At 43.7% G+C, this 25,221-nt stretch overlaps 1 protein-coding gene across 6 annotated transcripts in view; it reads left to right on the forward strand.

The window, feature by feature from the left end:
* MAP3K3 (mitogen-activated protein kinase kinase kinase 3) overlaps positions 1-25,221 on the forward strand; it is a 71,670-nt gene that overhangs the window by 5,832 nt on the left and 40,617 nt on the right. For 2 of the 6 annotated variants that reach the window (XM_033846826.2, XM_033846827.1), the window contains exons 2-4: positions 11,840-11,961; positions 13,576-13,668; positions 22,701-22,741. In XM_033846826.2, the coding sequence (XP_033702717.1) occupies positions 11,866-11,961; positions 13,576-13,668; positions 22,701-22,741 (230 nt within the window). In that variant the 5' untranslated portion in view covers positions 11,840-11,865. Of the gene's footprint in view, positions 1-3,108; positions 3,487-11,839; positions 11,962-13,575; positions 13,669-22,700; positions 22,742-22,825; positions 23,172-25,221 lie in introns of those variants that run through there. The other 4 variants (XM_073798232.1, XM_033846825.2, XM_033846828.2 and 1 more) reach the window with 4 other exon arrangements.

A 25,221-nucleotide genomic window follows, 5' to 3' on the forward strand; every position in this document is an offset into this window, starting at 1 on the left:
GCTGGTTAAGCAGCAGGCAACAGAAATGAAGCCCTCAAAGAAAGCAGTTGATAGTAAAGTAGAAGAAAAATCAGAAGGCTCTTTTCAGCTAAAGACTTAATGTAGTTGTATTGCATGTGCTACTATGTACGAGGCACTGTTCAAAGTGCCGGTGATAGCGCAGTGAACAGGACAAAATCCCTCTTCCTACACGGCTTATGTTCATTGTAGTTGGAAGAAAGACTAAGTATATAATTTCAGGCACTATGAAGAAAAATAAGGCAGAATGTAGAAATACAGAATGATGGAGGGGAGAGGGGCTATTTTGGATCGTGTGTTTAGGCGCTCTTAATAGTTGATATCTAAGCAGAGACCTGAATGCAATGCAAGAATTATCTGTGGGAACATCTTAGGGAAGAGCATTCTAGGCAGAACAAATGGCAAGTGCAAAGGTCCTGAGCTTGGTAGGTTCAAAGTATGGTGAGAATGCCAGTGTGGCTGGAGCGATTGAGGGAGCAGGAGAGTTGTGGTAGGAGAGGATGGCTGGAGCCGGCTCCTGTTGGGCCTGGAAGATTCTATTCTAAGTGTGGTGGGAAGCCATTGGAGGGTTGAGAGCAGGGGAGTGACATGATCTGAATTACATTTTACAAGGATCACTCTGGCTGCTGTGTGGAGAATCATTTGCTGGGTGGCCACAGAGGAAACAGGGAAACCAGTTAGGAGGCTAGGGCAGTTATACAGTAGAGATGGTGGTGGCTTGCACTAGGGTGGAAGTGGTGAGTAGTTGGATTCAGATACATTTTGAAAGGAGAGCTGAAAAGACTTGCTGGATGACTGGATATAGGGATGTTAGGGAAAGTGAAATCAAGGAAGACGCCTCCTAGGTTTGTATTTTAACAATTGGGAAAACAGAGGAGCAAGGTTTGTGGGGGGAGGGGGAAAGAATCAAGAGTTCAGTGTAAAACACATTAAATTGGAGTTGTGTTTTAGACATTCCAGGAGAAGCTGCTGAATGGACCTTTGAATACAGGCAAGTATTCCTAAATCTAGGAGTGGGCCCTACATTTCCACTGGCATAAATGTCTTTTTTTTTAAATATTTATTTCACAGCTCAGTAAAATTAAGGGTCAGATCTGAGCCTCAGATTGGCAGATTGTGACCTCCAGCACTGGCCTATTACACACATTCTTAACAGGGTGATATCCCCAACAGGACGAAAAATGATTCTTACGAGGTGAAAAAAATCTTCGATAATATGATGGTATATGGGCTTCAAAGCTCAGCCCTACCTGACAAAATCTTATCCCTTAATATTTAATTTCTCACATTAGGGAGAATTTAAATTTAAGTAATTAAAAATTTTCTCCTTGGGGGGGTGATAATGAAAAAAACAGTTGAGAAATGTGCAAGAGCATGGCCTTTGGGTGTCAGAAAGCCCTGATGTGGATCCTGGCTTTACCACTTGGACATGATACTTACCTTCTCTGAGCTTCACCTTCATCATTCAAACACCAGTACTACTACTTACCTCAAAGTTACTGAAAAGATTGAGAGGATGTGCCTGGCACATAGAAAATGACTGATAAATATTAGTTCTCTCTGCTTTACCTCCCCTTCCCAGAAAAGAGAAGTTATTATAGTTAAGGAACTGCAATAAACTGGGTAGGGATCTACTCAAGTGGGAAAATGACAGACTTAAAAGCTTGTTGGAGGAAAAAAATAACAGACAAGGGGCCTGATTGAATCGTGGTGGTGGCGGGGAGGGGTGGGTGTAAAGAAAGAGAGAAGAGAGAAATCTAAGGTAATTCTTAAGAGATTTGATACCAAGGCAAAGCCACCACTAAAGGTTCTTAGTTGACAGATGAAAACAAGAGGAAGATGATTCTGGCGTCTGATTTATATTACAGTAGAACAGAAGCCAGAGGAAGGGAACCGGGATTGTGGAGGACTTGGAATCTGAAGATCTGGGTGTATAACATGTTGAACAATGGGGGTTGGGAAAATTAATTATGGTCATCTCTATTTTGAAATATCATGCAGCCAGTACAATTGTTTTGGAACAATATTCAGTGGCCCCGGAAAACACTTACGATAAAATGTAAGCACACTACAAAACAATGTGAAGCCGTTTTTATCAAACATTGTATATTTAGGTAGGAAAGATAAAATTATCTCTGGGGTGGAAGTTTTATTTTTATTTTTTTCAATTTTAATACAAAGAGCTTGTATTGCTTTTATGACCAGGAAAAAAAAAAAAAGTTTTCTTCCCGAAAGAACCTCTCTGGCTTTGCACTTAATGGTTTCGGCCCTGGCCAGCAGATTCCTAGGACCCACTTTCCGGCACTACCCCAGCCCCTTGGAGAGTGTGGCCCTGGAGGTGTGAGACCCAGGAAAAGGCGGGCAGTGGTAAGCCGCTTCTGCCTCCCGGCAAGCGCAGCGTCTGGACCGGAGGACTTGCCTGGGGATCCGGCGGCAGAGGTGGCCACATGCCGGGAAGCGCTCAGAGCCAGAACCCTCCCCGCTTATTACGCGCCCGGTGTGGGCACAGGGAGGGGCAGGACCTCAGCATCAGAGACCGCCGAGAGCCGGGAGGCGGGAGGCCAAGGGGCCCCTCCAGCCGCCTTCCCAAACTCCAGCCCCAAAGTAGCCGGCGGGGAACCGCGCCAGCCCGCGCGCCCGCCGAGCCTTGGGTGACTGACGGGAGGTGGGAATGTGGGCGGAGCCTCAAGCGCGAGCTGTGATTGGAGCGACCCACACCTCCCAGGGAGAGAGGGAGGGCAAGCCTGCGAGGGATGCGCAGAGGCGGGTGCTCAGAGACCTCTATGTGATTGGCTAGCAGCGGAGTGAACCGGGAGCTGTTTCAATGATTGGCAGGCGGTAGACAGCCCTCGGAAACTGCCTTGGCTTCGCCTATTGGCATCCTGAGAGAGTAGGCGGGATTGGTTCATCAAGAGGTGCTGATGATTAGCTGGCGGCTGAGAGTTAGGATGTTGGAGAGAGAGCCGGGGCGGGGGGAGGAGGGGTGGCGGGGGCAGCGACTTCCTCCTTGGTATTGGCTGGTGAAGTGAGTGGGGGGTGGTACCAAGGTCCAGCGACTGCCTAGGATTGGCGGGTGCTGGGGTGAGTGACAGACAAGGGGGCGAGCTGCGCGACCAGCGGTTTGTTTTTCGGAGCGTTCCTGAGGTGGAGAACGGCGGCCGGACCGAGCGACTGCGGGACTGAGGGACTGGCGGTCGGGCGGGCCGAGCGGCGCCGCCGAGGCCGGGCTGGGCCGAGCCGAGGAGCGCCGGGGATGTAGCGGGCCACCCTGCCCATGCCACAGCGCCCGGCTGCGGGCGGAGCCGGAGCCGGAGCCTGGGGAGGCGGCGGGGGCCCTGAGCGCAGCCCGCGCCCCCTGCGCGGAGCCAGGCCCGCTGCCGTCCCCGCCGCCCGGGCCCCCGGCATGCAGCCCCGGCTGCGGAGGTGACACTCGGGCCCAAGACGCCGCCGCCGCCATCGCCACCATGGGTGAGTGTCGCCACCGCCCCGGCCTGTGCCCGCGCTGCTTCGCGTTGCCCCGCCCCGGACTGAGGGGAGGAGGACCCTGGGCCGCCGCCTGACAGGCATGGACAGCCAGCCGGGCCGGGGCTGCGGACCGCCGGCGCCCGCCCGCCCTGCTCGCGGCTTAGCGGCTCCGCGGCCCGGGCGGGGGTTCTGGCTTCTCGGCCCGCCGGGGCGGCCCCGGCCGACGGAGCCCACTCGGCAGCCTCCTTCCGGGCCGCGCGGCCGGCGCATCCCAAAGAAGCGGCGGCGGGTCGAGGGCCCATGCTCGGCGAGGCAGCCCGCTCCGGGCCGAGCGAGCCGGACCGCGAGCCCGAGGGCGGGGGAGCGCGAGCGCAGTGTGGGGCCCGGGCTGGAGGCTGGTGCAGGCCCAGCTGCTGTTGTGTCTTTTCCTTGATTTGCTTTTTTTTCCTGCCTGTGTCATTTCCTTCCCTTTGCTCACACAGGCTGGCCTGTGAGAGTTCCCGGGGCTTGCTCTCGAGCCCTGTGCGCGCCCCAGCGCAGGGGGGAGGGCGTGCAGGGAGATAGGTTGGGAGGTGATTAAAACGGCAATCACTGTTGTCAACCGCGCGGTTGAGAAATGCGAGCTGCGCGCAGATTGCTGGAGGTTAGGAATTGGTCGCGGGCTGCCACTTATAATACACATCCTACCTTTCGAAAAATCTAGTAGTGTTTTACATCCATTATTTTAATCTAACTGTATCCCTGAAATTATGCAACTTTTGAAAGAGAGAAACATTCACTACACAAAAGAATCTCTATGAAATCATTTCCTTTTTAATCGATATTTGTAACTTCTGTTGTGAAGATGTAATCTAAGAAAAGCTTTTAATGTCTTCCACACGCAGCATTTGAACTGAATTATATTTCATGTCCTTTTTGGTAATTTACCAAATGACTATTGGACTAGATTAAGTAGCAAATAACATTTTAGATGTACTTTGCTTCTCTTGTTGGATCAGTTATTTTGATACTGTTGTTTGCAATGGCAAGTTTTGTAAAGTATTTGGTATTGTCATAAATAATCAAGGGGTAAAAGTCAGTAAAAAGATCATTTGCACGACCATTGATTGCATCTGTGAAGAGGGAACGTTAATATTTGATTTGCCCTATAGCAAGGTCAAGTCGTTTCTGTAGGGGGTTAAATGTTTGGTGTGTCACATGGGGCAGATATTCTTTTGCGGCCCATCTTTACACTCTGGCTTTGAATGAATTACCTTGTTCTGTTCCATACTGCCCCTCATACAGTAAGAGATGGGTTTGTTCATTTGTTGGGCTTACTGTTTCCTTCCCATGCTTTACTTCAGAAGTGCTTGCTTTTCTGGGAAAAGTCTGTGACAGTAAGCAGAAAAGGAACCCAGTGAGGCCTGGTATTTAAATACATAATTCACCAAATACTCATTGAACATTTACTATAAATGGGGAACATAATTCTTCTTGTCCTCCCTAGGTTTCATACATTTATTTTGTGTTCTGGAATTTGATGATTGAACTAAATCTTTGAATTGATTTGTGAGCCTACACTTGCTATAATCTTTCTAAGTCTTTCCTTTTTGTCCTGCGGGGACAGTCTTAAGTCCCAAAGGGTAGTGTGAAATACTTGAGGGTGTGCAGACCTACTTCCCACTTTCTCAACTGCTAAATCAGTTAGAGTGTCCAGATGCGTTGACTACATTGCATCCCTAGAAATAAAATAGATGTCAGCCTGTTTTCACATTTCAAGATATTTTCAGGGGCTTCCCTGGTGGTGCAGTGGTTGAGAGTCCGCCTGCCGATGCAGGGGATGCGGGTTCGTGCCCCGGTCCGGGAGGATCCCACATGCCGTGGAGCGGCTGGACCCGTGAGCCATGGCCGCTGAGCCTGTGCGTCCGGAGCCTGTGCTCTGCAACGGGAGAGGCCACAACAGTGAGAGGCCCATGTACCGAAAAAAAAAAAAAAAAAAAAAAAAAAAAAAAATTCAAAAAGTTTAAGTGTGTGAGTATATGGAGAGACAATAATGAGGAGGAAAGGAACTATATAGGTAGGGTCCAGAGCCCCAAACGAAAAAGGACCAAAAATTCAGTGTCTTCTCATTTGTCCCCATGTCAGGTTTTACATGAAGAAAGTGAGACAGTGAGGGGAGAATTAACTTGCCTGGTGGTTGCAGTATATTAGGCAAGCTGATTTAAGAACCACTGCCTGGCTTTCTTCAGCACTCTCCCCTCATACCATTCTCGGTTTCCTTTTAGTAGATGACCTTGACGTGCAATTAGAGCTGATAACGAATTCTCTTAGAACCTGGCCTTTAGTTTGCTTTGTATAGGGCTCAGCAAGCATGTATGTACAAACACACACACAGAGTCTCTCTTAAATACTAGTTTCCATTTTGGTGACATAAATGATGAAAAATCAAATTCCCAGGTTAGTATGCTTTAGTTGCTGCAGGCAGTCCTAAATAAATTCAAGGGGTAATAAGAGAGAAGCATAGACTTATTAATATTTTTATTATACTTGTTAAACTCCAGCCCAGTGAGGAAAGGACTAAAACTAATTTGAGTTCCTGCCCTTCAGGTTCCTTGGTTAATAGTCATATTTTCCTGAGCTGTTCTAAGCCCCAGACTCAAGCTTGTTTGACAACTTGGGTTGGTAATGAAAAGAGGTCAGATTTTGTATTGGCTGTTAGCCCCAGTAAATTTCTAGTGGAAATTACACTTATCCTTGTAAATAATAGGAAATAGTCTTTTTTTTTTTTTGGCTTTGATACTATGTGGTTATAAAGAAAAATTTGGGCTTGACTGGTCATTTTTTCTTGGTCACACCAAAATTCTCTCCTAGTTTTAGTAATTATAGTGGCACATGCTGTTAATAACACCTAAGATTAATTTACTAGTGTTTATTTGGACTCTATAAATGCAATCTAAAATTTAGTGGGAAGTATTACTGAAAACTATGCAACAACTTGGAAATGTTACTGGAAACGATCATGAACTGAGTATAGGATTTAGGATGTTGTGGTTCTGGTTTGATAACTTGGTTTGAAGTCAGAATCATTGTGATTTACAGATGCCTTGTGTCTCTAGGGTTTCAAGTCTGTTGGGAGCTTCCAATTAGACCAAGCTAGAATCTGACCACCTGTGTATACTCTAAATAGTTAGCAACTGTTTTGATTGAAATTGGGATCACAGTTTAATGAATCAACATGGCTATGTCACGACTAGATTTCTGACACTTTACAAAATGATGATTGGTTTTTAAAACTGAATTTTAGGCATTTGTAAAAAGTATCAGTCCAACTTAGCATTACTTAGGGGAATACATAGAGGAAGAAGCAGTTTTCTTGGTTCTGACTATGTAAGCTATCCATTTTTTCTTTGCCCATTTATTGAGCATCTCTTATGTGTCAGATATAGTGTTAGGCCCTGTACATACATGTATCCTGTGTTTAAGAAGTTACAGTTAGGTGAGGTGAACCAAAAACATGAAAACAAATCAGTGCAATGAGGTGTTATAGGTACTTCATCAAAACTGTAAAGGTACATAGGAGGGAGAGATCAGTTCTGTAGTTTTGGGATTGACATACATTATCCTATAGTCCTCAGACCTGTAAGGTCAATTTCATTAACCATTAAAATAAAATATGATGGTGATATATTGATTTTTACGAGGAAGCAATAGCTTACTTTGTAATATGTATTTTTTAATTTTAAGTCATCAGTTAATATTGAAGGGCAGTTATATCCCAGAAACAGAAAAATAAACACCAGAATTTGACTTTGAGATTTAGCGAAGATTCAACCAGGGCCTTGAAGGAAAAAGGAAAAATGTTTCTTGTGAATTGAGGATCAGACCTTTTTGCTTATACTTACTATGAAATGATGTTTGCCCAGGTATGGAGAGGGTGGAGGCAGTGTGAGTATGTAACATGTCATGAACAGTAAGATAGTAAAATCTGACTCACAGACACTCTGAAGCACAGGATCTCCTGAGTGAGCAGTGTGATCAGATGATCTGGCAGAGTTGGGTAGAGCAAGGTGAAGAAGTAGTTTGTTAAATGAAAACAAAGATTAAATTTGGGGGTTGTATATATGGAAAAGAGTGAGTGTCTGGCATCATGCAGGACAACAATGTTTATCGAAGGACATGTTGCTTCTGGAAACTTTTCTGGGTTTTAAGCCAAGGGAATTTGTAAATGGGAGTGCCTTAGGACCCTGCTTTTAGATAGAAGTAATAGCTCAGTCTGGAAGAGTGACTTCCTGCTGGGACTAATGAGAGAGAAGTGTGTTGCCTGGCAGCCCCCATGCCTTAGGTCAGGGTATGGGGAGAAGGAAAAGTACACGCCACTGGATAATTATGGATAGCTGTCTGCTTGGGACTGCTGAAGAGCTTCCACTTTTTAAGCCTGAACTGTAAACCTTGTTTCATAGATTCCTTCTTTTCTTTTTCTATGAATATTCCTCACCCCTAGATCCTTGACCTCCTAATCTCTAGAGTTAACTTCTTCCTCTGTGCTTCTTTCTGGTAGCTTTTAAGTGTGTCAGACCAACCCCATCCTTCGGAAATCTTTTCAAGGTTATATAGCATACTATTACCTCTGCCTCAACTTGTTCATGTGGAAAGTTCATAAGTGAATTGTTGATTTCCACTACTTCCAATTTTCTTTTAATCTCCAGCTTCTCTATTCCCTGTAAAATTGTTTCTGCCTCTACTACCCTATTGGACCTGCCTGGCCTCTGCGTGCCCCTGCTATTCTTTGGTCTGAGCTTCTGTGGTGTCACCCTTGTTTTTTCCCAATCCTCTTAAAGGCTTCTGTGCCAGCACACCTTCTTCCTACTCTACTTGATGGCATTACTATTCACTGAGGATCAGTCCCTGACCTTTTCTTTTCCTCCACCACTCGCTTGCTTTCATGTCCTTCTCTCAGTTTATTTGTAAAGCTCTCTTGCATAGCTGGTACAACTTGCTTTTCTGGAAAACTCTTTATTCTGTAAAATCATCTATATAATCTCTTGCTACTCACACTGTAAAAAAATTTTTTTACACATGTGTTTATGTATTCTGGTTTGTTTCTTGTCTAATTCAGTCTCTTTATTTGTGTAACCTTGTATTTGTGTGTTTTGTCTTTTTACCCCTAGAGTTTGAATACCTTAAAGTATCTTTCAAAACTGTCTAATGTATAATACATGATAGGTATTCAGTAAATGGTTATTGTTAATGATTAATAATAAAAATTCAGAAATACAATTAAATATTAGGATAGATGGTGGCCTCCATTAACCTTTTCTCCAGTGCTAATAATACTGGCCAGCATTTTTTTCAACATTAACCTTTTCTCCATTACTAAAAATAATAGCCAGCATTTTTTCCATCATTACTAAGTGTTAGGTAGCGTGAGGAATAATTTGTAAGGTTTTTTGTTTGTTTGTTTTTTCCCTTAAGTTTCACAGCAGCTCTGTGTAATGATACTTTTATTATCTCCATTTTACAGATGAGGAAATTGAGGTTTAGGGAGAATAAGTAATTTGTTTAAGGCCTCTTAAAGCCAGGTCTTTCTGACTCCAAAGTCCATATAACTGACTACTGCACTCTAAGAAAGCTGCTATTTGTTTTTAAAAGGTTTGTTTGTTTGTTTTTATTTTTTAAGGAAAGAGTACGATAGCACAGATAATTCAGTTAAAATCCCAATCCAGGAAGAAATGCCTAAAAGAACCACTCGATTTGCTTCCTGTCTTTATCCATGTCCTCAGTTTGAAGTATCAGTTTAAGAACCAGGGCTTCCCTGGTGGTGCAGTGGTTAGGAATCCGCCTGCCAATGTAGGGGACACGGGTTCGAGCCCTGTTCTGGGAAGATCCCACACGCTAAGCCCGTGCGCCGCAACTCCTGAGCCTTTGCACCTAGAGCCCATGCTGCGCAACAAGAGAAGCCACTGCAGTGAGAAGCCTGCACACCACAACGAAGAGTAGCCCCCACTTGCCGCAACTAGAGAAAGCTCGCGCACAGCAACGAAGACCCAACACAGCCAAAAATAACTAAATACATTTATTTTTTAAAAAAAGAACCCGTTTGCCTCTAGAAATATATGCAACTTTGACACAAAATCAGATTCTATTACTTTGTTTCACTTGGGTCATTTGCCCCAGATTTCAAGAGATAGAACCAAACCATTCCTCTAGTGTGTTCGCACCACTGGAACTACCAAACAAGTTTTATCCATTAAGTAATGCCAGGAATTGGTTAGCTTCCTGGAAACAGAATTTGTCAACCTGATAAACCAGCTCTTATAATAGCATCATCTTATACAGAATTAGAAACAATTTCTTTGGTCATACTTGTCATGGATTTGACTTGGAAAGCATGTGCGTGTGTCTGTGTGTGTATATTCACATCCATCTTGTTTCAGTATCTGAGTTGAGACAACTGAAGTTCTCAATTCTAAGGCTGGTTACCTTGATACTGAAAACTATATGCATTCTGCTGTTAGGACTATCACTGGATGCTCCTCAGAAAACACCCACCTAGTCATAATCATAATGACCCCAATTTACTGTTACAGTTGGCCCAATAAATTTATACATATATAATATTTAATGATATATAAGCCAATTTAATATATAAGCCTATATATATATGTTATACATATATATAATCTAGTCATCCTAGCTTAGATGTTATGCTCTAGTTTTAAAATCTTGGTTGGGAGGTTAAAAAACAAAACAAAAACCAAGCAAGTTCCCTTTAAGGAGCCTATAGGTAAATTGTGAGAAAGTATAAAATAATTGATGGGATGTATGTGTTTTAATTTTTTTTTTTTTTTTTTTGCGGTACGCGGGCCTCTCACTGTTGTGGCCTCCCCCCTTGCGGAGCACAGGCTCCGGACGCGCAGGCTCAGCGGCCATGGCTCACGGGCCCAGCCGCTCCGCGGCATGTGGGATCCTCCCAGACCGGGGCACGAACCCGTGTCCCCTGCATCGGCAGGCGGACTCTCAACCACTGCGCCACCAGGGAAGCCCTGTGTTTTAATTTTGACAGATGTCTTTCTGTAGACACCCACTTCCTCATTCGTTATCTCATTTACCTCATTCTTTTCATACTACAACTATATCACTCTCATACTTTTGTATATATTTTGAAGTGGAATTAGTTGGGAAGCTACTCTACTGGTGTTTTTCCTTCAAGTCTTAAATCTAATTTTACTTTTCTGAGCAGACAAAAATCTCTTCAGGGGCACCCTTCTCCTTCCTTTGCTGCATCTCCTCAGAGGGCATGTAGGGCACCCAAGCAGATTTGGTTTAGGAAGAGGGGAGAGGCAACTAACGCCGCTTTACTTCCTATACTCCATGCTGCTCTTTCCTTTCCACAGGATATTAGAGTATTTTCAAGGGACAGTGATAAAGCGCAGAAGATAGGCACACTCTGTGGGTGGAGTCTTGTACTTCTTTTAAGGTGTGCCCCAAGTCCCTAAGTGACTCATTTGTCACTAAAGCAAGTGTAACAGCTCATTCCTCATGTTTCTTTGCAGATCAGCAGATTTATTTTCAACTCCCCAGTGCTATTTGAGTAGACAAGGATCTCTTGAAGGGCCTAGGAGGATTTTGCAAAACATGGAATTGGGCTGGTTTAAGTTCTGGGTTTTGGCCAGTTGTCTTCATTGCATGAGAACTGTAGTGATCTATGCTATGTCAAGAAAGGGGGATTAAAAGTAATACCAGTAAGGCAGAGACAATGCATTGCTTGGTCAGTTAGGGAAGAAAAACAATAGAACTGCCTTTTGACTTCCCTGTGGGAAGCAGAAGGCCTATAAAATTGTAAAGAGTTGGGAGGGGGCATTCAGAGGCTAGGCTTGTAAAACAACATTTGTTCAAAGCAGCGACCTGAGGTCCTTGTTTGGTACCTTTTAAATATGCTCTCCTGTGTATGATAGTTTAGGAATAAGTCTGACTGACTATGTCCCATAATCAGCTCTCCATGAATTCATCTTTTCACTCAGTACCCTACTACACTGTGCTTTGTTGTTCTTCACTCCAACTCTTCATCTATTATTCCTGGTTGAGTTTCTCTGGCACTGGAAGAATTGGTCTGTTTGAACACCTCCCTTGCCCCCAGTGAACTGGTAGATATTGCTGCCAGAAATCTGATTGGAGAGCTGTTAAGAATCCATTAAAATTCAAATTGCCGTAGTCTGACCTCAGTTATCTACTTTTCACAGATAACAAATTCATGAGATTATAGTTACAGGGTCTCTCACCTGGGCAGAACTCCCTGAGTGTTAGTTATATAATTTGTGAAAGTACTTCTGTGGTCTGTATTAAAGTACCTTAGCCCATGTGCTCTCTTTCTTTGCAGACGAACAGGAGGCATTGAACTCAATCATGAAGGATCTGGTGGCCCTCCAGATGAGCCGACGTCCCCGGGTGCCTGGATATGAGACCATGAAGAACAAAGAAACGGGTCACCCAAATAGGCAGGTGTGTGCGGCCATGGCTGTTAACTAAATTTGTTGGGGAGGGGTTTTCAGGTGGCAAATATGTGAGAAGCCAATGATACTCTGATACAGGCTTGAATGCTATTGGTCCCTTCCCTTAAGTCTGTTAAATGGTAAGTGATATGTACTAACCAGGTGTGGGTTGTGATCTGGAGTCCCAATGCCTTGTGCATCTCACCTTGTAAATACTGTTTCATCTTTGGAGAGTTAGAATAATTTCTTCACTAATTATGGGGACAGTATTCATATACTTTTTCCTTTACTGATCATTTGGCAAATATTTTATCCAGATTCACGATCCCTAATTCAGAAACTTTTTAGCTATCTTACAGTATATACTCAGAAAAAATTAATTAATTTTAGTATTGGTTTATTTAAAATGTAGTTAGGAAGGGAAATTTATTTAATAAAACATCATATATATTCTGAAAGTAACAATGAGTGATTTTGTTATTGTTGTTTACAGTTGTTTCCCCCCATTAACTCAGGTAGTTGAGAGTGCCTGTTTTATTGAGAGTTGTGTGCTTCTTTAGGAAAACAGCTTCTATTTTGTTAACATTTAAAGTTGTGCGCTGTTGAGAACCTTCTTCTCGCCTCCAGTGTCACTGACCTCCCTGTTGCCTAGGCCCTTTGGCCCACAGAGAGGAGTGAGTGACGGGGAGCTTTCCTTCCTGGTGGGTATCAGATGGCCAAGTTTGGTGTGTTTGATGATATCCTTCCTTGTGGTTCTCTTCGTTATCAGCTAATCTTCTCTCTCCTCATTTGCACCTTGTCTACCAATTCTTCAGAAGTGCTCTTGGTTCCTGGAGAAAGTATAAGGGGCTAGAACTTCTTCTGTCTGAGGTTGGCTAGATATAGCCTCCCAGAGTATTTCCTGCCTTTAGGAAAACTAGGGACCCGAAGTCCTTTTGTTTCAGTTGTAACATAAGGAATAGTTTAGAAAGCTGCTTTTATTTTTTTGTGTTTACCTTACAGAACTAGGGGAACAACAGAATAGGGCCCATTCTTGTACTGTTGTACATTATTCTAATTGTGTGGGTTCTCACTTGCTGTAACTCACTTCTATTCAAAGCTGCTTTTGGAAGGAGCATTTTACCAGAAGTGAATCCCCTCCCCCAGGCTTGAGCCTAATGACCTCACTTTCCTTCCTGTCTTCCTATGTAGAGTGTGCTTGTTAACGCTGCTGCAGTCAGCTGATCTTTCTCCAAATGGGACTATTAGCGTGGATGTCAGTTAGTAGGTGAAAAGGGGAAGCTTTCTTGAGTTGGAAGACCTAAATGGACTCTGCGGAGAAGAGGCGGGGTGGAGTGGTCTCTGATCATTCCTTGAAGGGAGATTACCTTTTAGGAATCCTGTTTAGGCCTAAGAGCTATTATAAGAAAAATCCTGATCTTTTACCATGCCTGCTGCTGTGTTATTGGGGTGAAGGCAGTGGTTATGAAGGTAGAAGCCTGTGAAAAGGATTGACTAGTATAGAGGAAATAATCTTAACAAGCGGTACTAGCTCTTTGGACCCACGGTTTACTTGAATATCGTCAAACTTTTTCTGTTGCATGAAGGATACAAATTATTAACCTCCGTTTTTTTGCTTTTAAAGAAAAAACACAACAGCAGCAGCTCAGCCCTTCTGAACAGCCCCACAGTAACTACAAGCTCATGTGCAGGGGCCAGTGAGAAAAAGAAATTTTTGGTAAGGAACAAAATTACCCGTTAAAGCTAAAATGTGCTTTTAAATCTACTAGTGCTGGAAGAGTGTGGAATTCATTTCCTGGACAAATTGTTTTAGTGGATTTGCAGGGAGCACTGGTTACTCATTACCTGTGTGCTGTCACCATTTCTCACAACAGTATTATTCATAAGCAACCTCTGTCAGTGCTGTCCAGTAAACTTCTGTGATGATGGAAATGTTCTATATTTGTACTGCCCAGTGTAGTTGAGGAACTGAATTTAAAATTTTATTTAATTTTAATTAATTTAAATTTAAATAGCTACATATGGCTAATGGCTATTGTCTTGGATAGCACAACTTTATATACTGTATAAGGGACTATTGATTTGTTGGGCAAGAAATTAAGTACATGCTTGGAGATGTGCACATCTCCTTGGTACATTCGTTCCACCACACAGGTCATGAGTTTCTATGCATTGTGATAATCTCATCAGTGGGAATCCCAGCTAAGCGTCTATTCCAGGGGGCATGGGGATCTGGGGGGAATATGAAGCTTGGAACTAGCATGGCTGTTTAGAAGTTGAAGCTCAAAGTTTTATGCTAATATTGGGTAAAAGGGCAATGAAAACGTCAAAATAGCATCCCCCTTAATAAAGTCAAGGTTGTAGAATGGTCTCTCCTGGGAAGTATAGCAGATGTTCAGCTTCTGACCAGGAGAAATAGTCTTCAGCAAAATCGTGAAAGCAGAAGGAGAGAGAGAGTCTCAGTGATTGCATTTCCAAGGAAGGATGGGGTGAGATGGGGATGGTGGGAACATTTAGGGGGAGAAGTGTTTACAGCTCAATGTAATGAAAAGAGCGCAGCCTGAGTCTTGAGATGTTAATAATCTGTTAATGTAGGACTTTACAGTTTACACAGTGAATTCCCTTTTTAAAAATTCTTGTTTTTGTTTGCTTGGGCCTAGGATAGGATTAAACGGTTTTCTCCAGTAGCAGTTCTTCTGTCAGAAGGTCCATGCTTAGGAGGAGAGAGGACTGAAAGATCAAAACCTAATTTAAATGGCTAAGAGATGCCAAATTGGTCTAAGAAATGTCAAATTGGGCTAAAGATTCAAATTGCAGAGTCCCAGTTGAAAGTACCCGAGTGTTTTGGCCACCAGGAAAGGTGGTTTGTTCAGGGATGGAATGATGTTGGCAGAGGCAAGCAGCGCCTCAGAGTGAGAATGGCAGTGCTGAGATTGGCATAGCCTCATGGGGCTCAAGCTTGGCACAGCAAGGAATGCCACGGGAGCTGGGGGTTCACTGACAGAATCGTTTGGGGGCTGAGGCCTGGAAGAACGGGAAATCATAATTTAATACCTCTGCTTGGCAAGACTTCAGATACCCTCTTCCCTGAGTAAACAAGCTAGGCAACTAATTGAAAAAGAGAATACATTTGAGAAAAACTGAGCATTCTGAGCAGCTACGGAAGTACAGGGGTATGAGGCGCTTGGTTATTCAACTATTTGCTAAGAGTTAGGATCTGTGCTCTCTGTATTCTCCCACCTGGACATTAGGTCCCTGGAAGCCTACAGCCGGTTAGAGCTGGCTGCATGTTCTTAGACATGTGTGGCACATCCTCAGCTGGGGCCTGTGGCTGGTTTTATAGGCCATGAAGGGCAGACCCTTTAGCAGTCATCAACTAACAGTGCTTTATCAACAGGTGCTATTTCTCTGTGAGGGCGACAGCTTAGTGTAGTGAAAGGAGCACTGGCCCAGAAGTCATTGAGTTGTTAATAATCCATTAACATGGATCTTACAGTTTAGAGAGTGCTTCCAACAACAACAGTTAACAGCAATAACAACAACTATAAGCTAAACTATAAGCATGTGTATAATACTTTAAAGTTTACAAAGTGCTTATGCAAAGATATTAAGTAGAGCCAGGAAGCAAACCCAGATCTTCTGACTCCCGGTCACAGTAATTTTACCATGTATAAGTCTGATAACCTTTTTAAACCTCAGTTTTTCCATCTGAAAATACAGGCCTAGTGTCTACCTCTGAAAGTTGTTGTAAGATCATAGACAGAATACAAAAGATTTTATACATTGTAAAACAAGGTACGGGTGTAAAGTGGTAGTGACTACATCACTTCTGTTAATGTTCGGGCATTGTGGGTATGAGCGCTAGTGAAAGCATCTAACCAGAAGTATGCAGATTGTCATGGAACTGAAAGGGTTAAGGTTTTCTACCTTTATTGGACTGACATTACTATATATCAGATGGTCCTTTGCAGACTTAGGAAGCTAATCTGATATATGAAAGTCCCAGTAGAAGAAAAAATAGAATCCTTATTACCATGGATTCCTGTTTCCCTTGAATCTTATCACGGTGGTAGGTAGAGGCTTGAACAGAGCCCAGGGTCTGGGTCTGACCCTCCAGATGTTCACTAGTGGGTGCTTAAGAATGGAAAAGTTGCTTTCTTCATAGCAGGTGCTAGAAGGGCAGGCTCTTGGCTATTAGTTACAGAGGAGGAGAATTCTAGGAGCTGTTCCTCCGCAGGGTCAGTGATTGAGCAGACTGTCTTTTGCTTTTACTGTGATAGACCTGACTCTTGAGGACTTCCTTTCTCTTTCATGGGTTGTTGATAAGATAGGCTGGCTAGTTTGAAAATAAAACATAATACAATATACAAGCCTCATATTCTATTTTATAAGAAGCTTCCTTTTTTGTGTGTGATAGTTTATTAACTAGCAGTAAATAACTAATACACTATTTCATCATTGATTTATTCAGATACTCACTGAGCCCCTGCTGCATGCCAGGCACAATGCTGGGACTGGGGATATAGAAAGAATTAGGGTAGGGAAGAAGGTTGCTTTATAATCACCTCTTCCACTGATCTCTTAGGACTTTCCTGAGTCACACAAATAAAATTATTTTTGTTGCTCTTTTCTTCTCATTTATTTACTTTCTTTGGCAAAGTAAGGACTCCAGTGCCAGAGATGTGGGAGCCAAAGGTATATGGCAACTACAGGGAGGGGGAGCACTGTAGAGTCAGAGAGAGGGCACCGGAGACACGGGCTGGCCGGGGCCTCTGCCATGTCAGAGGTTCATAAGCCTTTGTTTAATAAAGGTTGTTTTGAATTCTTGGGAGTCTTCTTGGGTTACATATCCAGTTGTTGAGTTCAAACTTTGAGAAGGTCACGTCTGCTTAAGTTTGGTAGCGTTGGTTACTCCTACTGCCCCATGAGTTCCCAAATCCGTAGCCCCGCCTGGAGGCCTGCAGCCAGGCCTGGGCGCGCTCTCACTCTTCCTTTCACCAAAGTAGCTCTGGTGGGCGGGGGACTTGAACCTGCCTAGACCGGAATTTTTGTACTGGCACTTCTTTCTCAGCAGCAGCACCTCTCCATTCAGTTCAACATGGGCCTATACTCAACCTTCTTAGACAAAGAAATATAAGTTATATTCCCTGTACCCTAGGAATCATGCAGTCTTATGAGAAATGAGAAATATGTAAAAAAAAAAGAAACTAAGGTACTATGTGACTATGCCTAAATATATGGTACAGATACTGAGAGCCACAGGAGGCCAGGAAAGTAAAAGACGAACTTGAGCCGAAGGAGTTATGGAGTCATTTCTGGAGGAGGTGGCACTGGAACCAGGCAGTGAAGGATGTATAAGAGTTTAGTTAGGTGGAAAGGAGGAAGTGTGGCACTCCAGGTTGGGAAGCTGAATTATTAAAGGCCTAGGGGAAGGAATGAATATGGCATATTTCAGGAAATAGGGTGGGCATTGATCTGGCTGGAGAGAGGGTTCCCTTTGAGAACAAACGGTGTGAGATGATTAGGTAAACTGAGTGAGCTTACATTCCAGAGGGCTTTGAATGACAGTAAAGAACTTAGACTTTATTCCATAGGTCATGGGTATCACTGATTACTTTTTGAACAAAGAAGGGGTGTGGTGAAAGCGGTGGTTAAGATGACTGAAACTGTGGAGGAATGTAGAATGTGCTGGAAGGGGGGAGCTGAGAAGTACAGAGGCTGCTTCAGGAATTCAGGAGGGGAAAGGGGCTCCGAGAGTGACAACTGAGAGAATGGGAAGCAGAGTCTCATACTGGAGTCCCTGGAGGGGAGAATTGGAACTTGCTGTCTGGCTGTGAGAAAGGGAAAAGAAGGAAAGAATCAAGCAGAACTCAGAGGTTTGAGCCTGTAGCCAGTATTAGAAATGGCAACACTGAGAAGGGGGACTAGTTCGGGAGGGTAGTTGATGCAGACACACATGGCTAGGTTGAGTTTGTGACTACAGTGAAATACTCTGAGAGGTATGTGTGTATATTGCTTTTGCAGGTACACAATCCCTTATCTGCAACTCTAAAATCCAAAGAGTACTGCAAACTAAAAGATGTTTTTAAAATTTTATTTCTTTATTTTTAAATTTGCAGCAAATTCATTTGGCAACAAAACTTGGCCTGAATGGACACAGGGCCATTTACAGTCTTTATTTATTTGACTAATTGTGAATATTCATACTTTTCAATACAAAAACTAGCTTTTGCTCTTAACAGGTAAACCCTAAATCTTAGTGACTGTACAGATACGGCCAGCACAGGGAAGGGGGGACAGTGTTCCCCACAGTCACTTAAGGACCCTGATTGAAGGTGGCTCCATTGACCTGGCACACGTGGCTGCCAGGGAAGAGAGTGTAGAACTCAACTTTGTTCCCAGCTGCTGGTCAGAAGTAGTTACAAAATCCCAAACTAACTTCAGGAGAGGCTAAGCAGCGCAGAGGGGTGCACGGAATGCCTGTGAGCATTCTGCTGTGCCGTGGAGTGCTGCCCAGACACCTTCCCCCTGGAGGGGCATCACTTAACATACAGAACATGTACCACTACCTCTCTAAATCCAAAAGTGCTTTCTGAGACACTTTCGGCCCCAAGGGTTTTGGCTAAAGGACCTGTATTACCATTTTTTGAGCACTTATTATGTGTCAGGAACTTTTCTCATATCTTTATCCAGTTATTTCATTTAAGTATTTTGATAACTCCATGAGATAGATACTGTCACTATTTTCACTTTTCAGATGAGGAAACTGAGTCACAGAGAGATTAGTTCAAGGTTACAACAAGGAGGTTATAGAGCCAGGATTTGAAGCCAGACAGTTTGACTCTAGTGCTGCATTCCTAACAATGACTTATCTGCCTTATATCTGTGGCAGACGGATGAGGTTTCGCTTGAGAAATTGGGGCTGGACATAGAGATTTGGGAATCTTCTATTTATAGGTTGCCTGATTTTTTAATTCCTGCCAAGGGGAAGATGTGAGAAGAGGGAGAGAAATCCAGAGGCCAAAAGTCCAAACATTGAGGCACAGTTACATGTTGGGGGAGGGGTGTGAGAAGGCATGAGGAAGAGGAACCAGCAAAGAAGCAGAAGTGGTTAGAGTGGTGGCAGGTTCCCTGGCTTGGGATAGAGTCACAGAGGCAAGAGGAGAGAACCTCATGACAGAGGACGCCGCTACCAGTGCGAAATGCCTCGGAGGGGCAAGGAGGATGGTGGGCAGGAAGGAATTGAATCTAGTTAGCTGTATCTGAACTTCCTTATCCATGGCTTATTCTAGTCAGCCTGACAGGGGTCACTCAGATTTAGGAACTTGGCAGATTTGGGCACACCATGTGGTACATGGAAGCCTGCATCGTGCTCTGGAAAGGCTGTAGCCACATCAGACAAGGGATTCAGAAGGCTAGGCATCTTTGTTCACACTGCTTACTAATCACAGGCTAGGTTAGTCTTGAGTGGGAGTGATTTGTGGTTTGAGGCAAAAGTTTAATTCCCTTTCTCACTGAATTCAAGTAGAATAGTATTTGGATTGTGGCCCATCATGAAATAAATTTAGTTCCTTCAGTCCCACAAAGGGACAGAGGGGATTCCTTCATAGGTGCATCTAAATATAATGTCCCAGTTTAGAATGAGAGCTATTGTTATGTGTTTTTATGTTATGTGTTTTTTATTACTATAAAAAATTAGATAAAAATCAACAGAGGAATAATTTTTTTTTAATCAACAGGAAAAAAGGGAAATCTGAATAAACTGTGGGCTTTATTTAGCACATCAATATTGTTTAATTAGTTGTAACAAAAAGAAATGTACCATACTAATGTTACTGATAGGGGAAACTGGGGGTGGAGGGGGGAGAAGGGTATATGGACACTCTGCTCTATCTGCTCAACTTTTCTGTAACTCTAAAGCTGTTCTAAAAATAGAATCGATTAATAAAATATAATAATAATGAGTGCTACACCAAGGTGTGCTGGGCTGTGAGCAGGAGGAGGTGAAAGGAGTGGTAACCCAGCTGCAGGGACAGACAGGGCTGCAAACTGCGGTGAGCACTTGGGATACTCCAGAGCTAATTGTGGAACCAGACAGCATGGGAAGCTGGAGACAGCATGTCAGATGCGGCAGCGTGTTGCAGGCGCTGTGCTTCGGAAGGCCTTGCCACGGGAGCTGCTTAGTAGTTCAGGGGAAGGAGAAAAAGAAGACAGTGAAAACACTGCTGTCACTCATGCAAACCTTGAAGCCCCATGATAACTTCCTCTGCAGCAGTGCCTCACCTTTCTGCATGTGTGCTCATGTTCACACGCGCATGTGCACACATACACACACAGTCTCTCTCACCTGGAATGCACACCAGAGGGGGCACACTGCCTTTCCATGCCACCTCCTCCATCTCCACCTACGCACAGCCTCAGCCAGAGCCTCCCCTACTGGTTCCCCGGGCCCCATAGCTTCCTGCATGATCGCTACCCTGGTCTCCTGATGCTGGCTCCATTATTATTACTCCATCTTCTCCATGAGTTCTGAAAAGGTCTCAAAAGATCCTTTGATAGTTTCCTTCTTTCAGTGCTCCCATTGAAGCCCTGCATCTGTGAGTAAAATAAACCTCCCTTGCCTGTGTGACACTTAAGTTATACCATATCTGAGCTTCTTTTAAAGCATTATAATCTTGAGAGAACTTGTTTAACTTCATTGTAAATTAGGTTCTCCTGTAAAGTAGACACAATAATAGTACCTGTTGTGAGGGTTAGTTTAATTGATACATGTAACATGCTTAGAACAAGGCTTAGTATATAGTAAATCCTCAGTAAATGTTAACTGTTGTCATATTATTAGTAATGGGATCAAGTGGCCCATATGTTACATCAAAGGATGAAAGGACTGTATCAGGGCTGTATTTTGAAAAGTTGTCACATCGCAGGCCTACTCCTCAGGGGAGCTTTGCTGTCCACTGTTTAGTATGTGAGCTTTTCAGGGTCATGAAGCTCTTTGAGCTTCCATTTCCCTGTCTTTAAAATAGTGAGTTAGAGGCTGTATTCTTATATTTTAATTCATTGACTCTCAAGGTGTGTTCTAGGACCCCTAGGAAGTTCTCAAGAACCTTTCGAGGGTCCATCAGGTCAAAACTATTTTCATAATAGTACTAAGATGTTCCTTGCCCTTTATACCCTCATACTCTTAAGAATGTACAGTAGAGTTTTCCAGAGGCTACACAATACGTATTATCACAACAGTTTGAAAGCAAAAACTGATATGAGAATCCAGCTGTCTCCTATTAAGCCATGCATTAAAGAGACTGGCATTCTCTCACTTCACTTTTTTAAAGTTTTTTTAATTAAAATGTATTTATGTTAACACATAACGTTTTTAAATTATTTTTAAATGAATAAAATCTAAATTTTCTCGATTTTAATTTCTAACATGGCAAATATCAGTAGATATAATCTACATAAACAAAAGCTTTTTGGGGTCCTCAATAAGTTTTAGAGTGTAAATTAGAAACACCGGTCTAGTTCATTTGACTGGAAGGGAATTCTAGCCCCCCAATCTCTTGGGAAAAGGAAGTCCTGTGTGCACCCACCCTACCTTTCAGCTTTCTCCCTTTTCTGTCATCTTTTCTGTCTGCTCTGTGTTCTTCATCTTCAGATACTCTGAAACCCTCTTCTTTCCTCCAAGCCACAGTTTTTTAATTTGTCAATCTCAGTATAATTTTCATTCATTGACCATGAACTTTCTTACCTCCCCCTCTATTAGTTGTTGGTTTCCTGACTATCTTAGTTTTCTTTTTCCCCTGTACCTGTTCTTTTCTTCTATAATATCTTCTCCCTTTTCCTGTCATTTTTAACTCCTTCAAATTGTTTGTTTGCCCTTTACAGTATCTCTCGTCCTCCTTGATTTGTTCCTTAACATTCTAACACTCCTACCTCGTCTTAATTTCTGACACTTAACGCCCAACTCTATTCTTCAGTCAATCCGTTTAATAAATATTGTAAGCACAGATATATACTATTACCTTTGCTCATCACTGGAGCTACAGAAACAAGAGAGACATGAACCCTGTCCTCCTGGAGCTTATAGGGTACACATGATGGCCATTTAGGCTAGAGCTGGGGACAACTATAAGGTATTTGTCCAGAGTGCCACTTTACTCCCACTGAGGGCAGCCTTGAAAGGATTGTGGAAATCATTAGTAGCAGCAGCAACCATTTATTGCATGTCTACTATGTATTAGGTATTTTACTTACATTTTCTCGTTTAGTTCTCATAGCAACTCTGTGAATTAGGTATGTTTAGCCTTACTTTGCAGATGGAAAAACTAAGACTTACAGAGGATAAGTAACTTGGTTGTGGTCGTAGAGCTAGGAAGTATCAGTATTAAGGTTTCTTTTTCTGTCTAGTTACATCAGCCCAGAAGGAACGGTGTGCTGGCCAGGAGGTGGTGATATAGTGGGAGAAACTCCAGAGCCAGTTGTGGAAATAGAGAATGTGTGAACTTAGAAATGATATGTCAGAGCAGAGCACCTGAGCTGGGGCAGCCACCAAAGGATCTTGTCCCAAGAACTTTGTTGCCGCTGGGGTTAGAACTCATTGAAAGGAATGCCTGTCGGGGTAGAGAAGCTCTAACAGGAGCCATCAGGGATGTCTGCCTAAGGTTGCTAAAGGACTGCCTGAGACTTACCTGGGAAGGGCAGGAATGACACACACCAGAGAAACCGCTAACCTGTCTATCATTTCTTTGGCAGAGTGACGTCAGGATCAAGTTCGAGCACAACGGGGAGAGGCGGTAAGTCTGCCTTCTGATGAGTGGTTGTGTTCATGTATGCTGCATTTCTTAGAAAGTGTTCAGCTTGTGGAAGCCATTGCCCTGGAGTGATTCCTGTGGGGTCACTGGCTGGGGAATGGGGTTGATAGGGCATAAAGGGGAAAGTTTCACCCTTGGTTTGGCCTACTGATTGAACCTTGTTTCTGGTCTTAAAATTGGAAGCCGTTTCAACTGCTAATGTTTTACTCTTCTGCTCTTATTTTGCTACTGTGAGATCCACCATTGTGCTAGGGGAGGAAGTCAGGACCCCAGCTCTACTGAGTCATGGCTTCCAGACACACTGACACTGTGCCAGCCATGGGCATCAGAGGGAGATGAGGATTCTCCTGTTACGTGGTACCATTCCCATCCCCGGTAGAGTGTCCCTGGTTTTGTCCACATCAGGGGTCAGGTTGGTGAATTGGAAGTTTTTCTTTAAAATGTCTTGGGACTTCCCTGGTGGCGCAGTGGTTAAGAATCCGCCTGCCAGTGCAGGGGACACAGGTTCGAGCCCTGGTCTGGGAAGATCCCACATGCTGCGGAGCAACTAAGTCTGTGTGCCGCAACTGCTGAGCCTGTGCTCTAGAGCCTGTGAGCTGCAGTTACTGAAGCCTGCGCACCTAGAGCCCGTGCTCTGCAACAAGAGAAGCCACCGCAATGAGAAGCTCGCACGCCACAACGAAGAGTAGCCCCTGCTCGCTACAATGAGAGGAAGCCCGTGCGCAGCAATGAAGACCCAACTCAGCGGAAAAAGAAAAAAAAAGTTTAAAATGTCTCTAGGTCATGGGAAGCTGCATCGAGTCCCTCAGTTGTGAAAGATTTCAGTTCATTTGAGGACATAGAAAGGGAGTTTTCAGTCTGCATTCTGTATTTTACCTTGTTAGGGAAGTGAAAGTAATGTTACAAAACCCTTGTATCCTTTTCTCCATTGTCAGTATTTAGTTTTTTGTAGGAAGTCAAGGTAGAAGTTCTCAGTGGAGAAAAATGACTCCACTGAATTTCTCAAGTTATTTTAAGGAAAACCTTTAAGAAAGCCTACAGAACTCTGGTCAGGGGATATTTGAGACCCTGTGTGTGCATGTATGTGGCACAAGCATGCGCCCAAGCAAGCTTTTCAGTACCTGTTTTCCCCCTCTTTGCCTTTCTCTGCCATTGATAACTGCCCCGCCCTTTTTCCTTTGCTTTGAGCATTTGGAGGGGCAAAGAGCATACCCATCAGGATAAGATCCACCTACTTTAGGAGTCCCACCAGAGGACCTTAGTGCCTTCAAATGCTCTTGTACTGGTAGTTCTGTACTGCTGGCATCTTTCAGCCCAATTTGAAACTAGCTCCGGAGAGCTTTGGCTGCTGTTCTCCCTTAAAAAAATACATTCGGAAGTCTGCAAGGTTGTCAGAGGTTGCCGGATGGAAACATTGTACAAAGAGTGGTCTGCAGAGCCAGGGTTCTGCTGCCGCCATGCGAATTCTAGGGCTGTTCCAGGGCCGGAGGGAAGAAGGTCTTCTGAGCTCTGTCCCCAGCTGTTTGTCCTATGACCTGCCAGTAGCATGGAACTTAAATTGTCACTTCATTGTTGCTCCTTTTCACACTTCTGACCTGACTGGGTTTTGGAGGGATTGCCAAACTTGGAGCAGCAGAGAGTTTTCAGAAGTATGAAGATAGGAAATCAAAAGCTCAGTTGTGTTGGAGCCTAATTACACAGTACACGCTCCTGAATTCCTGTTCCCTAAGTGGTGTGCAGTTACAGTGAGCGGACTTACACTGAGAAAGTGAATGTGTTTAGTTTCAGAGATGCTGCCAGATCGAAACCACAAATATTTAAGGTGGTCAGGCTTTTGAAGCCCTAAGCGGCAGTGTTGGTATCAAGGTTTTGAAAACTGCATTCTCTTTTTATGGAGCTGTTTTCGGGAGCCATGGCATTTCACTGTTTGTGTACTGTGTGTGGAATTGAGGACTTTATAAAGTCGGTGCGGGGAAGCCAAGTTCAAGCTGCTCTGTGCCAGACAGCTCTGGTTTCGTGTATTTCATGTCTTAGGATTTTGTAGAAAGTGTTATTGTGGGCTTTCTTTACTTTTTACAGGGAATATGGACAGTATGTACCTAAATGTTGTAGGCCCTTATAGAATAAGAATTTACAGAAAAGAGGAAAGAAGTAGTGACTTTTCCCATTCGTCATTGCCAGGTATCCATTCTGGTGGGCTGACTTTCCCTTTGCTTTGGAAGGGTGGGCATCAGACTTCTACCCTTCCTCCCTCTTAGCCTCAGGAGGGCAGAAGAGGACTGTAGATTAGGATCTCCTTCCCTTCATGTCTGAACACTGGTGGGGATGGTTGTCCTGGGTGTTAGACCCCTCTTTGAAGTACTGGCCTAAAAATGTCTGTTATTCAAGGTGGTAGCAGCAGCTTAGATCTTACCAAACCTGGGAGTGCTGGTTTCTGATCTTGACCAGACTTTTGGGCTGCT

Source organism: Tursiops truncatus, chromosome 20 (genome assembly GCF_011762595.2).
Source record: "Tursiops truncatus isolate mTurTru1 chromosome 20, mTurTru1.mat.Y, whole genome shotgun sequence".
Lineage (NCBI taxonomy): Eukaryota > Metazoa > Chordata > Mammalia > Artiodactyla > Delphinidae > Tursiops > Tursiops truncatus.